This window comes from Natator depressus, chromosome 12 (assembly GCF_965152275.1).
Source record: "Natator depressus isolate rNatDep1 chromosome 12, rNatDep2.hap1, whole genome shotgun sequence".
Taxonomy (NCBI): domain Eukaryota; kingdom Metazoa; phylum Chordata; order Testudines; family Cheloniidae; genus Natator; species Natator depressus.
In genome coordinates, this window is record NC_134245.1 from 4,678,231 (window position 1) to 4,693,888 (window position 15,658).

Here is a 15,658-nt window from a genome sequence, read left to right on the forward strand (position 1 = left end):
AGGCTATCTTAGGTTTCACGGGTTTTTAAATGGCTTCCATGATCCATCTTATGATTTCATAAAACTTGCAATCCTGGCGAATGACTTCTACTTGCGTTACAGCAAAGATTTTGCAGTCATAAAATGACCTGATTTTCCACTTTTTATTCCAGGGATTATACTACACAAACAAGGTAATAAGCTTTGAATTAAGCTCCAGGGTCACAGGAGAAGGAGTTGATTGACTCATGAGCTATTTATGTACTATTTGATTGCTTTACTGTACATTTATAGCTGCAAGTACGTTTATAAAGCTAGTGTAGGAATCATTACCCTGGGCTTGAAAAAACTTGAGTATTAATATTTTCTAAATTTCCTGAAAAACACAGTGATTGAGAGTGAAACAGATAGGAAACATCTGCAAGTTTTAATCAGTATTTTGGTAAATGATCCTAGAAAAAAAACCTCAAAAACATCCCCTGAGTATGAGAACCAAGGCCATTTGCCTCCCTGTTTTCATTCTTCATTGCAACAAGATAATTAGAGGGATATCAGCCAACTCTAATTATACCAGGATTTTGCAGATACTTATTAGTAAACTCATGAAAAATCTGTCAAGAGTGGTTGAGAGACCCAGGATGCAAGTAATTGCAATTATCATCCAGTAACACCACTATCATGGAGAGTGAGAAGACTTGTTATAAACAGCCTTAGATAACAACTGTAAACAGAAACAGTCTTTAAGATTAGGAAGTAAGGGTAAAGGGCTAGAATACAAAGAGCTCCTGACCCATCAATCAATGCATCATATGTTCCTCAACAACAGCCTTTATGGCTTCCCTACAATTAACTAGAAATCTTATTCTAACAGTTCATTGAAAGTTAGTTATCAGATATTTCAGGGACAGAGTTCTGCTGAATTAAGGGAGATTATAATAGCACCCAGTGGAGATGACAGGGTTTGTAGAGTGACCTAAGAAGCCAATTTTGCTTAGCATGGTAGATTTAAGAAGCAATCCTGGATCCAGGCCACCCCAATCAAAAGAAGGCAAAACCCAACCAGATTACAAAAGCAAGATGAAACCAGACCTGAAGCAAAAGACCACAAGTGATTCAAGCAGCTGTCCATTAGCTACCTGTCAAGATATCCAGGGGATCAATATCAAAGGCTTCTAAGTGATGCCTAAGAAAGATGAAGTATAAATTAAATAAAAAAAAAAAAAAAGAAAAGGAGTACTTGTGGCACCTTAGAGACTAACCAGTTTATTTGAGCATGAGCTTTCGTGAGCTACAGCTCACTTCATCGGATGCATAGCATATGCATCCGATGAAGTGAGCTGTAGCTCACGAAAGCTCATGCTCAAATAAACTGGTTAGTCTCTAAGGTGCCACAAGTACTCCTTTTCTTTTTTCTTTTTACGAATACAGACTAACACGGCTGTTACTCTGAAACCTATAAATTAAATGTAAACAAACGTTTAATGCAATATTAGGAAGTAAGTTTTAAATGCACACGAGACAGTAAGTTCCAAACTATAGAACTCATAACAGTTTATAACTTGAAACCTATATTTTTGCTAGAGCATTTACATTTTAACATAACAGAAATTTTTGAGTTTAGATATTTGCTTCTCTCTTCCACCATATAGTCTTATCTACTTGTATTTACAAAATATTTATATTAAGTTACATGTGGAGTATCTTACATGCACCCTAGAAGTGACTTATTTTTGCTTGCAATAAGAAATGCTAGATTTGTGACCAATTTTGAAAATGCCCTGTATTGATTTATGTAACTCTTATGCTGACCTGCTCTTTTTGTTTACTTGCATTTTCTTTGGTATTTAGTTTTATTTACATCCTAAATAAATGTGTGGTTGTTTACTAATATAAATTTACAGAACTTCAGCCTTAGTGGATGATATGAGAAAATTGGATTTTTACATGTAATAAAAGCAGCCTTCATTAAGTGAAAATTGTGGGTATTGACCTCTTGCCTCTACAGGATCTCTCTGTCTATCTGACAGTGGCTGAGAAGCATCCTGTGTCAAATCAACTAGCATTTCTTGTAACTCCAGTTTTGCTAAACATTACTGTGCTGACATTATACCGAGCAGATTCTACCTTTTGGATCTAACCTTCTGCACTGTAGTCCAGGATACAATTGTTATCACTTGTGGAGAGGATCTAGACCGGGGGTGAGCAAATTTTTTGGCCTGAGGGCCACATCAGGGTTCCAAAACTGTATGGAGGGCTGGGTAGGGAAGGCTGTGCCTCCCAAAACCCTAACCCTATTCACCCCGTCCCACTTCCCACCCCCTGACTGCCCCGCTCAGAACCTCCAACCCATCCAACCCCCCATTCTCCTTGTCCCCTGCCCCCCCGCTTCCTGGGACCCCCTGCCCCTATCCAAACCCCCTGCTCCCTGACTGCTCCGCCCCCTATCCACACCCCCGCCCCCTGACAGGCCCCCCTCTAAAGCCCCTTTCAGAATGTGGCCCTGCAAACATGGGCGGAGGACTCAGGAGGAGCAGGGGTAGTTGGAGAGAAGCAGCAGTTTCCCCTTTAAAGCGCCGCTTCTCTCCGGCCGGCTGCCCGGTGCTCCTCCTGAGTCGCCTGCCCATGTTCGCCGCGCTCCTGCCACCCGCACCGCCTGCCTTTTCCCTGAGGCTGCAGGTGAGCCTCCCTTCTGTTGTAACAACCAGGCAAGGTACTAACAAACTTCAACAGGACTTTATTTTTAAAGTGGAAACCTCTTTACCAAGTTGCTGCTGCACCCTCGGTAGCTCTCACTCCGCCGCCTCAACTCCACCCCCCTTCCGGTTTACTGTCCTTTCAGACTCCCAACAGCCAGTGCTCCCAGTTCTAATAGTTACGAGCAGCATCTAAACACCACATTCCCTCCTCTCTTAAGAAGCTCTCCCAATTAAAATAAACATTGTTGTTCTAACCACAGGAACAAATATGAAACAAGACACTATACTGTTGGCAGAAATATTACACTGAAAAAACACTGTAGATACTACATAACAGTCTCTAGTCCAGACAGGTGGTTGTCTGGGTCTGACAGGCTCTCTCTCAAGCCCTGGTTCCAGTGCAATGTCTTGTTGTATTGATACTACTGTGAAGTCATCCAATGCAGTCTGGGTGTTGGTAGGTGCATAGGTAGGTGCAAGATAAGAAGCATTCCATACCCGCCCATCAGAAAGTCGATAGGTGTAAGGTCTCTATGATTTTAAGAGGAGCTGAATGCATCCGATGAAGTGACCTGTAGCTCACGAAAGCTTATGCTCAAATAAATTTGTTAGTCTCTAAGGTGCCACAAGTACTCCTTTTCTTTTTGTGAATTTATGGTCCCCTTTGCGTAAAATTCCAGGTTTTCGTATTCTAACGAAGGAACCATACTCAAACTTTTGTTCCTTAGCACCCCGCCGCTTCTCTGTGAAAGCCTTATACTTTGCTTGGTTCTGTTCAACTGTTTTTCCTCACATCATCCTCAGTTGGGGCATCAGGTCGTGCCTTTAACAATCCAGCAATGTTTAGTATTCATCTATTTCCCGTGCAGTAACTCTGCGGGTGATCTTTGCATTGTGGCATGTCGTAGCCCAGTATGCTTGCAAGAAATCAGTAGCGAAGGTTATCCACAATCGTCCTTCCAGTTTAGCCGTTTGCAAACTCTTTCAAACTTCTGTTAAATTGTGCGATTTCCCCATTGGCTTGAGGGTAATATAGGGATGACCTTCTGCGTAAAATGTTCCTCTCTGCTAGAAAAGTTTCAAACTCCAGGGAACAGAGTAGCAGCCGTGTTAGTCTGTATTCGCAAAAAGAAAAATAAGAAAAATAAATTGGTTAGTCTCTAAGGTGCCACTAGTACTCCTTTTCCTTTTTGCAAACTCCAGGGAAGTAAATTGACTACCATTATCTGAAACCAGTTCTTTGGTGTTACCTTCCCTGCTAAAAACCGAAGAGAGGAATTTAATTACTGTAGCAGAAGAGATTTGTAATGTAAACCCTACCTCAGGCCATTTACTGAAATAGTCTATTAATGTGATGGCATAACGGCAGTCACTTGGAGCAGTATCAGTGTCAATCACCACTTTTTCCCATGGAGATTCAGGAAGAGGATCAGGCTGTAATGGAGGGGTACCTGTCTCTGCTGTCTTATCATGCATTTGGCAAGTGACACAGGATTTTATGAGTGCTTCAGTTTGAGAGTCCCTGGCCACCAATACAGATCCCACAGTCGTTGTTTGGTTCTGACAATTCCTTGATGAGTATTGTGCGCCAGGTGTATGAGTTTTGACTGTAATTCTTCTGGCACAAGTAGCCGGTGTGTACCTCGTAGCACACAACCATCAAGCAAAGAAAGTTAATCCCGAACTCTAAAATAAGGCAGCAAAACTGGGTCAAGGTTTTTAGGGTTATTGGGCCGTCTTTGTCAGAAATTCCTGTCGATTTTGTTGAATTGGACACGCTGAACAAGCAGCTTGAAATTGTTCTTTTGTAACTGCAGTAAGAGTGCTTGTAATATGCACAACTACTACATCCTCATCCTCCGGTGGACCATCTGGTGAAGGCAAAGACAGGCGAGAAAGGCAATCAGCTACCACATTTTGGTTTCCAGGCTTATATTCCAGTTCATAATTGAAAAAGAGTAGTCTTGCAGACCATCTAGCAATACGATATCCTGCTCTTCCCTGTCCTTTCGTGGTGAGCAACATCGTCAAAGGGCTGTGGTCTGTGCTCAACTTGAATGTGCAGCCCCACAGGTAAGTTCTCAATTTTTCAGTAGCCCAGACACAAGCAAGTGCTTCTTTTTCGACTGTAGAATATTTCCTCTCGGCATTACTTAGTGTCCTCGAAGCGAATGCAACAGTCCTCTCTGTGTTGTCCTCATGAAGTTGTGTGAGGACAGCCCCAAGTCCATAATCAGAAGGATCAGTAGTTACAATTGTGGGCAATGCAGGACTGAATAGTGCAAGTACTGAACTATGTACAATCAAGTCTTTCACCGTTTCGAAACTAGCTTGTGCATCCATTGTCCACACTAAGGTTGAACTTCTCCATAGTAATTCTTGTAACGGTTCAATGACAGAAGCATAATTGGGAATGAATTTTGCATACCGGGGGTAAGACCCAAGAAGGAATGTAAGGTTTGCAAATCTGTTGGAGGAGGAGCATTTGAAATTGCCAGGATATGATCTGGATCAGGTTTTAGTCCAGCCTGTGAAATTATATGCCCCAGAAAGGAGAGTTCAGTTTGTCTAAATTTGCATTTGGACCTATTGAGCTTGAGGCCTGCTTTGCTGATGCAGTTTAGTACAGACTGCAGGTTATTGTCATGCTCCTCAAAAGTATTTCCAAACACGATAATATCATCCAGGTAGCACTGAATTCCATGTTGATTCTTCAGAATCAATTACATCATTTTTTGGAAGGCACTTGGGACAGATGCGAGACCATATGGAACACGTTTAAAACGAAATAGTCCCTCGTGTAATAAATGCTGTGAGGTCTCTGCTATCTTCATGCAACATAACCTGGTAGTATGCGGTCTGCAAATCAAGAGTAGAAAACATCTTTGCTCCACGGAGTTCTGCAAATACTTCTTCTATGTGAGGAAGAGGATGGCTGTCAATCACAATAGCTTTATTTGGCTCCCGTAAGTCCACACAAAGGCGAATGCCTCCACCCTTCTTCTGTGTCACTACTATAGGTGAAACCCATTCCGAGGAGTCAATCTTCTCAATAATGTCCTTTTGAACAAGTTTTCTAAGTTCCTCTGAAACAGCTTCCCTGACTGAAAATGGTAAGCGCCGTAACTTCTGTCGTACAGGCATCACATTATTCCGCATTTTAACTTTATTCAGAAGCCCATAAGCACAGCCGAGTTTCTCCTCAACCTGGTGTTGGGTCCTAGCTGAAACTTGTGTGTGTACCGCAAGAGTGCTTTGCTGAGGGAGATCAATTCATCCATTAACTACCCTGAGATTTAAAGCAGCCAATAAATCTCTGCCAGGGATAGGAGTGCCGTGGTGGACAATGTAGAACTCTGCAGTTACACAGCAATCACCAAAAGTAACTATTGCTGGCAGGCAGCCATGTACTGGAATATGTTTTTTCAAATAGCACACCAAGTGAAGTTTGGGTTCAGTAAGAGGCACATCTTTAAAGTAATGCAAATAAATGGAATCAGGTAGTATAGATACTGCTGAGACAGTGTCCAACATTAGCTGAATAGAGTGTGATTTGCCTGAGGGTGTGGCGGAAATGTTTACAGTGCACTTTATTTGTTCTGGAATATGTGCAGTAGTGATTTTGTCCACGCTCAGCACAGTAACATCTGGTATTGTAACTGCATGCACCTGTTGATTGAACTGGCTGCTACGACATACTTTAGCAAAATGTCCAATCTCTTTGCAATGATTGCACTGAGCTACTTTTGCCAGACATCCTGTGTAGCTTGCAAGGTGATGTGGGGATCCACAGCGAAAGTATGCTTTTACTGTATTTTGAATTAGCTGATTCTGTGGTTTTCCATTAGTTTTCCTCTTGTAATCATTTGTCTGCAGCGATAGTGAACTTTTCTGCAAAGGAGTCAGAGCCTGGACTGTGCCTCCTATATCCATGCTCATTATTTTGGCTTCAGCTGTAACTGACTCAATCTGAGTAGCAAGGGTTATTGCTTTTTCTAATGTAAGCTGTGGTTGTAGAAGCAAGTGTTCTCTTACATGAAGCATGGTTGTTTTCTCAATGAGCTGGTCTCTAATCATCTCATCTGCCACATTCCCAAAGTCACAAGTTACAATCAGACTCCTCAGGGAAGCAATATACTGCATTATAGTCTCCCCTGTTTTCTGCTCACACTGGCGAAATCTGTAGCAATTAGCTACTACATTCACTTTTGGCACAAAAAGTTCTTTAATGCAGTGAGTGCAGTCTCATATTTATTATCTGCAAAGAGAAAGGTGTAAAATATACGCTGCCCTTCTGCTCTAAGGCAGTGGATTAGCAGAGCACGCTTTCTTACTTCAGAAATCTCTGTAGCAGTGATTGCAAGCAGATAAGTCTCAAACAAATGGATCCAGGCAGTAAAAGCAATTGGAGGCTCACCTGGGCTTTGCAGAAAGGGTGCAGGTGGGTTCAGAGACAGAAGATCCATCCTCGTCGCCAAAATGTTGTAGCAACCAGGCAAGGTACTAACGAACTTCAACAGGACTTTATTTTTAAAGTGGAAACCTCTTTACCAAGCTGCTGCTGCACCCTCGGTAGCTCTCACTCCGCCTCCTCAACTTCCCCCCCAGCTTCCTGTTTCCTGTCCTTTCAGACTTCCAACAGCCAGTGCTCCCATTTCTAATCATTACAAGGAGCATCTAAACGCCACACCTTCCTGCTCTCCCTTGCCCCCGCAGTGCAGCCCCCTCCCGCACTGGCGGCACGCTGAGGCTGTGGAGGAGGGGGACAACGAGGGAGGGGCCGGGGACTCGCCTCCCCAGCCGGGAGCTCAAGGGCTGGGAGGACGGGCCCGCGGGCCATAGTTTGCCCACCTCTGATCTAGACACAACTTTTTCCTTGTGGGTTTCTTTAAAATTTGTTTACATTTCACAAGGTATGGAGCATGGAATTTTCCATACCAAACCATGGCCAATCTAGTCTGAGATCCTGCTTCTGTCAGGAAGAGAAATAAAACCCAGCATGCACCTGGCCAATTGTCCAGTGGTGCATCTGAGAGAAAAATGCCTTCCTGACACTTGTGGGAGCTAGCTGATAGTGGCAATCAATCTGAAGGCCCAACCCTGCAAAAATCTGACCATGTTCTCCAGAATGCTAAATTAACTTAATTTCTATTGAAGTCACTGGGGATTGAGGGTGCTTAGTGCATGGTTAGCTACAGGTGTGATTATATGATTTTCGTCTCTGGATGGTTAGGATCCATTTTGATTAAATTAAGCAGTAGATGCATTAAAATTGCAGTTCCATTATCTGATTGCTACAAATCCTTAAAGATGCAAGTTATTTCATGTTTTACAGCCTGTGATGTACTGGAGATATACAGAAATGTTTCCAGTAGCACATAGCGGCAGCCTGTGTTTATCTGCCAACAGTACCTCACCACTTTAACAATAATGTAGGATTTCAAAATATCGGAGACCTCTTTTCTTCTTGACACCTACAAAAGCTTTGAGAACAGATTTTCTGAAGCAATTTATTTACTAGACTTTTAGGTTTCTAAAGTATTCCCAGTTAAGAGTCTTAGGCTGCTTGTACATTTATGAACAACACACTAGGTTTGACTCCCTTTAAACATAATTATTTGCATTACTGTGATGCCAAGGAGCCTTAGTCAAGGACTGTTGTGCTAGTCGCTGTACAAAAGATGGCCTTTGCCCCAAGAAGCTTACACTGTTAGTAGAAGACAGGGACAACAGATGGATACTGATGGGAAAGTACAAGGAAACAGTGAGCATGATGGACCGTTATCTTAGCAAGCCAGCAGGCTGGCCATTTTCAAGTTTTTTGTTGGCATCATGCCAAAGGAGAGTTTTAAAGGGGGTTTTGAAGGAGGATAATGAGGTAGCTTTGCAGATGCACATCAGCACTCCTCCCAAGTGTGAAGGGTAGCATGTGAGGGGTAGCATAATCTAATTGCCTTCTATGATGAGATAACTGGTTCTGTGGATGAAGGGAAAGCAGTGGACGTGTTATTCCTCGACTTTAGCAAAGCTTTTGACACGGTCTCCCACAGTATTCTTGTCAGCAAGTTGAAGAAGTATGGGCTGGATGGATGCACTACAAGGTGGGTAGAAAGTTGGCTAGATTGTCGGGCTCAACGGGTAATGATCAATGGCTCCATGTGTAGTTGGCAGCCGGTATCTAGCGGAGTGCCCCAAGGGTCGGTCCTGGGGCCGGTTTTGTTCAATATCTTCATTAATGATCTGGAGGATGGTGTGGATTGCACCCTCAGCAAGTTTGCGGATGACACTAAACTGGGAGGAGTGGTAGATATGCTGGAGGGTAGGGATAGGATACAGCGGGCCCTAGACAAATTGGAGGATTGGGCCAAAAGAAATCTGATGAGGTTCAACAAGGACAAGTGCAGAGTCCTGCACTTAGGACGGAAGAAACCAATGCACCGCTACAGACTAGGGACCGAATGGCTAGGCAGCAGTTCTGCAGAGAAGGACCTAGGGGTTACAGTGGACGAGAAGCTGGATATGAGTCAACAGTGTGCCCTTGTTGCCAAGAAGGCCAATGGCATTTTGGGGTGTATAAGTAGGGGCGTTGCCAGCAGATCAAGGGATGTGATCGTTCCCCTCTATTCGACATTGGTGAGGCCTCATCTGGAGTACTGTGTCCAGTTTTGGGCCCCACACTACAAGAAGGATGTGGATAAATTGGAGAGAGTCCAGCGAAGGACAACAAAAATGATTAGGGGACTGGAACACATGAGTTATGAGGAGAGGCTGAGGGAACTGGGATTGTTTAGTCTACGGAAGAGAAGAATGAGGGGGGATTTGATAGCAGCTTTTAACTACCTGAAAGGTGGATCCAAAGAGGATGGATCTAGACTATTCTCAGTGATAGCAGATGACAGGACAAGGAGTAATGGTCTCAAGTTGCAGTGGGGAAGGTTTAGGTTGGATATTAGGAAAAACTTTTTCACTAGGAGGGTGGTGAAACACTGGAATGCATTACCTAGGGAGGTGGTGGAATCTCCTTCCTTAGAAGTTTTTAAGGTCAGGCTTGACAAAGCCCTGGCTGGGATGATTTAGTTGGGATTGGTCCTGCTCTGGGCAGGGGGTTGGACTAGATGGCCTCCAGAGGTCCCTTCCAACTCTGTTATTCTATGATTCTATGATTCTTCTATGAGAGAAAGCACAAAGGTGCTTGTTTGAAAATTTAAAGAGTGAGAGAATGGAGGCTGGCATCGTGATCGATGGAAGTCAACATCTCAGTAGTGAAAGAGAGATGATAGGTAGAGTGGGGGTAGGTCACGAAGGGCTTTGAAAGTTAAGATAAGTAGCTTATGTTTGATGCAGTTGAGAAGGGGGGGGGCACTGGAGGGATTCAAAGAGGGCGTGACACATAGTGACAAGCTAGGAAATTGACCTTTGCAACAACATTCTGAATGGATTGCATAGTTGCATTTGTCAACACCAGAGAAAAGGCGGCTGCAGTAATTGAGATGCAAGATGAGAGTTTTAGCTGTATGGATAGAAAGGAAAGACCGTATCTTAGAGATGTTATGCAGAAAGAATCTGTATGATTTCAACATAGTCTGGATGTAAGGACCTAGAGAGAGATATGAGTTGAAGAGGACTCCCAAGTTGCAAGCCTGAGTGACAGATCAGTGTTGTGCCAGTGTGTGACAAAGTGACAATGTAACTTCATCAAAACATCCAGAAATAACCATAGTTTTGCTGTATCATGGAGTCAAATAGGTGGCAACCCTACTTCCCCAAAAGATGTGAATGCAGCCATATTTGTACCCCTTATAAACTCTAGTCATCTGCATTTATAAGCAGCTGGTCTTGGAAGGCATGCTCTGGTTACACCCTCTGCATATCCAACCCAGAAATCTGGGCTAGTGAATCCAAAAGGTGATTAAGCAGGCAGAAAATGAAAGCTGCCAAAGGAAATTACACATTACAATCAAAGGCAGCAGGACGCCTACTCTGAGAGATGAGTCGGTGTTTGGTCAGCAGTGGGCTTGAATTCATTGAATCTTCTCTGACAAGTGAAGCAGAGATGGTCAACAGGATTGTATTTCTAATTTACTGTGTCTAGAAGGTGGGGACAATAATACTAATCTACTCCAGCCACATGGAGCTCTGAAATTATAAGTGCTGAGTATCATTGGTAGCAACAAATGGGGAAAAGTGATGTGAAAAAGATACAGACTTTCACAGGCATAATGAGTAAGTAACCTTGCCCCTGGATTCTTCCCTCTTCCATTGCTATCACCCCCATCCTATTAGGACAGCCCACTAAACCACTGGTTTCTGCAGCGTATTGGGTTCCAGCTGATGGTGATGGGATTACATACCTTTTGTTGCCCAGTGGCATTCAGAATAGTATTTTGGATGTTGTTGCACATTTTTTGAAATGTAGGTTTCTTTTCTGCCATTACAGATGGGCACCTAGTCTACATTCACCGGAGAGTTCAAGTTACCAAATACAGACTGGTAGTCTGAAACACATCCTTCTGAAGAAACGAAAGACTCTGGTGAGTGGAAATATAACCACGGAGCACCTAATCTTGGTCCACCTGGGGATGCTTTGACAACTTGCCAGAAGCCCAAGGGCCATGCCAGACACTTATAAAATGAAGCAAATTTCAGCGGCTTTCATCTCTGTGCAGTCCACAGAGGCTACAGGTCTCGGCATGCAGTGCTGCAATCCCTTGCTTTTCAGATCAAGAAACGGTATTGCAGGCTGGAGTCTTTGAATAATCAGTGGCAGATGGGTGGGGGGGAGAAATAACAGTTGTGCTTCAATTCTCTTCTTGGCTGCAGTTTTTTTTAGTATAACCACAATATGGCAGACGACCAAAGCCAGAGTTTGGCCAGTGCAGTAAACAGAATTAGACCTGACATCACATGCTATGTAATCATGAGCTAAAAGCTACTTAAAAGAACATCAGTTCCTTCAAAAGTGGCAGTCATACTGAGTAAAATAAAACCTTAACCTGCTTGTAGAAGTGTGTCCCACTAACAGAGAGCAAACTCCAGAAACACCATATTATTGTAGATAACTTGGGAGGGCAGAAGGAGTTGGACACGTCACACATTGTTTCTTAAAAAACCAACACCATTGTGAGAGTTTAGTGGCACTCTGGGAATGCGTCAGCTCCTGGAGTGAGCTGTATAGCCTACTCATACAGTAACTCTCCGTGCAAACTGTACTGCTTTGTTCCTACAGTTGGGAAGTCATTTTAGAACTTCTCACAACACAATATCTTCTTCAAGTCTCAGTAAATTGGAGTCACAATGCTCCACCAGTACAATTTCTCCACTTCTTACCGAGGTCAGAGGGACATTTAAACTATCACAGGATCATCTTTGGCATCCTGAGATTAAAACTTCTCCCATGGATAACTCTTTATAAAGTTTCCAGACATTAGGAATTTGTCTTAGACAATCAGAACTCCAACTATCCCGTGATAATAGTGAACATAAAGAGTGGCAAGTCACCTCCTCCGACACTTTTCTCCAAGGAAATAATGATTTATGGAAGTCAGTGTGTCACTGAGAAACGCTGCAAGATGCAGCGGTGGGAAAGTTCTGAAATGGCTGGTAGGCTTTCAGAATTCACCACAGGGGTCTGCTTCTTTTTTCAGAGGCAATTCAGTGTTTTGAAAGGAAATTCAATTTTATTGGCAATTGATTCTTTTCTTTAGGGCTTGCCTCCATTAGGGAGATTTGCATGCACGGTGCTGCATCCCTGCAAACCCCCAGTGATGATGTGCTGCATAATGTAAAGTGGGGCTTACATGGATGTGACATGCTCTGGTTCCAAATGGGTAAACAACCCCAATACGTGCTTGGCTTTCCATCAGCACAATTACAGCTCCACTGAGGGGTTGCATGGGACAGCTCCCACAGTGCATAAATTCCTAATGGAGACAAGGCCCAAGTGAAGCATCAAATTCTGGTTTTCATACAGATTTGGAAGTGAGACCAGAATGCTGCTTTGTTGACATGATATTTATTTTGCAATAGCACACAAAGTCCTCAGTCAGGATCGGGGGACCATTGTGTTAGTCTGTGCTGGGGCTCCAGACATCTGTGGAAAGACATGCCCCTGCCCCGAGGAACATGCAGTCTAAGAAGCATGTCCCACAGCCACCATGGGCTTTTTTACACACTGACTTGCACTATTTTAATTAACTAAACCACTCAGTGCAGGTCATTTTCCTTAAAAAACAAAAAAGAGAGCGAGACAGACAATAGTTCAACTAGTCTTTGGATGTCACAGAATATCAGGGTTGGAAGGGACCTCAGGAGGTCATCTTCTCCAACACCCTGTTCAAAACAGGGCCAATCCCCAATTTTTTTTGCCCCAGATCCCTAAATGGCCCCCTCAAGGATTGAGCTCACAACCCTGGGTTTAGCAGGCTCATGCTCAAACCACCGAGCTATCCCTCCCCCCATAAATGATTATTCTTGGTTACATTAAGGAGCAGCAGACATGCTACCATGGCTTATGGAGATATACCTATCTCATAGAGCTGGAAGGGACCTTGAAAGGTCATTGAGACCAGTCCCCTGCCTTCACAGCAGGACCAAATACCATCCCTTATTGTTGCCCCAGATCCCAAAATGGCCCCCCTCAAGGATTGAACTCATACCCCTGGGTTTAAGCAGGCCAATGCTCAAACCACTGAGCTATTCCTCCCCTAGCTGAGAGAAAGGGGTTTTCTGGCACCTTCTCTTTCCTGAGTTTAACTGTCCCTTACAATCCTGCACTGGGCCATCTGTGCTGGTTCTAGAAAGGCACCTGATTATTCTAACCCCAATTAGAAGCACTGGGCACAGAGGGATTCACAGGTGTGATTTTTGCTTTTCTTTCAGGCCTACCGGTTTTCTGTTGGAGGTCATTTGTCCACATGGCCTGCATATGCATCTGGGCAGGCTATCTTACAGAATCAGAAACCCTGTTGTAGTCCAGAGGGGAGAAGGTAAGACTAGCACTTTATTATTAAAAGTGCTAGGAAAAACTGCAGCGTACAGCATGGGATCTCGGAAATAGGCCCAGGATGTTCCAGCAGGGTAGCAGAAAATGGGCTTGTCTATACCCAGGAATTATAGAACAAAATCACCAGCGTTGCTACTCAGCTGCATCAGTTGGAACTCTAGTGTGGGGTGCTGGCAGCATCCCTAGGGACTTCTGGTATCAGACAAAGCAGGGCCAGTTCTGAGCAGCAGCTGTGTGGGAAACACCAAGGGTTTGTTTAATAGTGATTTGTGGTCAGTGCTTAATCAAAAACCAAAACTGGTTCTTAAGCTGAAAATGTCCTTCGGTCTTGATGCATTGCTTCGCATTACATTGGGTCTACCAGACATTAAGACAGGTTTCAGAGGGGTAGCCATGTTAGTCTATGTCAGCAAAAGCAACAAGGAGTCCTTGTGGCACCTTAGAGACTAACAAATTTATTTGGGCATAAGCTTTCGTGGGCTATAACACACTTCATCAGATGCATGGAGTGTAAAATACAGTAAGCAGTATATATATTACAGCACATGAAAAGATGGGAGTTGCCTTACCAAGTGGGGGGTCAGTGCTGACGAGGCCAATTCAATCATGGTGGATGTGGCCCATTCCCAACAGTTGATATGAAGACCTCTCAGGCCTTTCCCTGGGTATCCTGCCTAGGCAGTCAGGTGCTTTCCAGGACAGAGTTGACTACAACTCCTGTCAGCCAACAGGGCAGGCTCCAACTAGAACAAATTTGATTGATGTAAATAAGTGTTCTAGTAAATTTGGCTGCAGCTGAACCCTGTATTGATGGCGCTGGGAGTTGTCAGCTCCCTGCAGGCCAGCAGCTTGGCCAGCCAGCCAGGACACCGAAGGCTAGCCCTGGTTGCGAAGTTAGTAATGGGAAGTGGGTTGGTGCAAGGCGAGGCTCCACATACACATGGAGGAGCAGACAGACAAACTCTCTCACATGTGCACTCTCTCTCTCTCTCACACGCACACACCTTGATGAGAACTCCAATGCCAGATCTCCTCTAGTTTTGGGCCTAGATGGAAAGACAGAAAATATAATGGGGGGAAGACCTGCTCTCTGCCTCAAATACACACAGTGCTCCAGTCTGACACAATACAGATGGACCCCAATACTTCTTTTCACAGATATTGAGCAGGGAAAAATGTGAGTCTCTTTGTAGTGCAACCTATATATGAGGCACAGCCCTATTGGACCTGAGTAGTGAGGTAAAGTCTGGCTGGGTGGCAATCGAATCTGCCTCTGTTCCTGTGAGCTGCTCAGGACACTGAGTCTCATATACTGGAAGGATGTACCGCTACAGTAAAGTGATCCACTCTAAAGCTATGGCGGGTGGGGGGAGAGAACCCTAGAGCTCATGGATTGTAAACCATAGATGTGGTAGAATTTTGCCTGTCATTTTCTGTCTGTCTGCAGCAAGAAACTGGCTTCTCTTACCATTGCAAAACCACGATACCTGGAGGAGCTGGAATCCTACCTAAGGAAAGAGCTGCAGTCTCTGGACCTGACTAAAGAGAACGCCCAGGAACTTAAGCTCCAGGTCTGATGGAAGGGAGACACTGGTGAATTCAAACATCAGTGCAGAGTGGGATGGATTTTTTTTTTTTAAACTGGCCATTCATAGGTTCCTTAAAAGAAAAGCAGATGGACAGAGAAGACCCTTTGGCCAGTGCTGAATGAGAACTGGCTTTGCTTGGCACTTTGAAGCCATGTGCACAAAGCAGTGTTACTGTGCTAGGATGATAACACTTAGCACCTCCTAGAACGCTTCACATTTTCTTGCCCAGCCACTACCTAGTTTCTCCATTGTTTTTTGGAAATGTGAATGGGCTCCAGAATGCAACTTGTGGGCCAAATGCAGTTGCTGAAATTCCACGCTATGGCCGTCATGCATTGCCTTGCACTACTGTAATACAAAAAACAGGTCCCACGCTTGACCAGGACCCCATT

General features: G+C 44.0%; 1 protein-coding gene across 1 annotated transcript in view; it reads left to right on the forward strand.

Annotated features, from left to right (window-relative positions):
- Window positions 1-15,658, forward strand: part of TSNAXIP1 (translin associated factor X interacting protein 1) — a 64,620-nt gene that overhangs the window by 16,259 nt on the left and 32,703 nt on the right. The window contains exons 2-4 of the mRNA XM_074968394.1: window positions 11,113-11,206; window positions 13,554-13,660; window positions 15,125-15,248. Coding sequence (XP_074824495.1) covers window positions 11,113-11,206; window positions 13,554-13,660; window positions 15,125-15,248 — 325 coding nt within the window. The remainder of the gene's footprint in view (window positions 1-11,112; window positions 11,207-13,553; window positions 13,661-15,124; window positions 15,249-15,658) is intronic.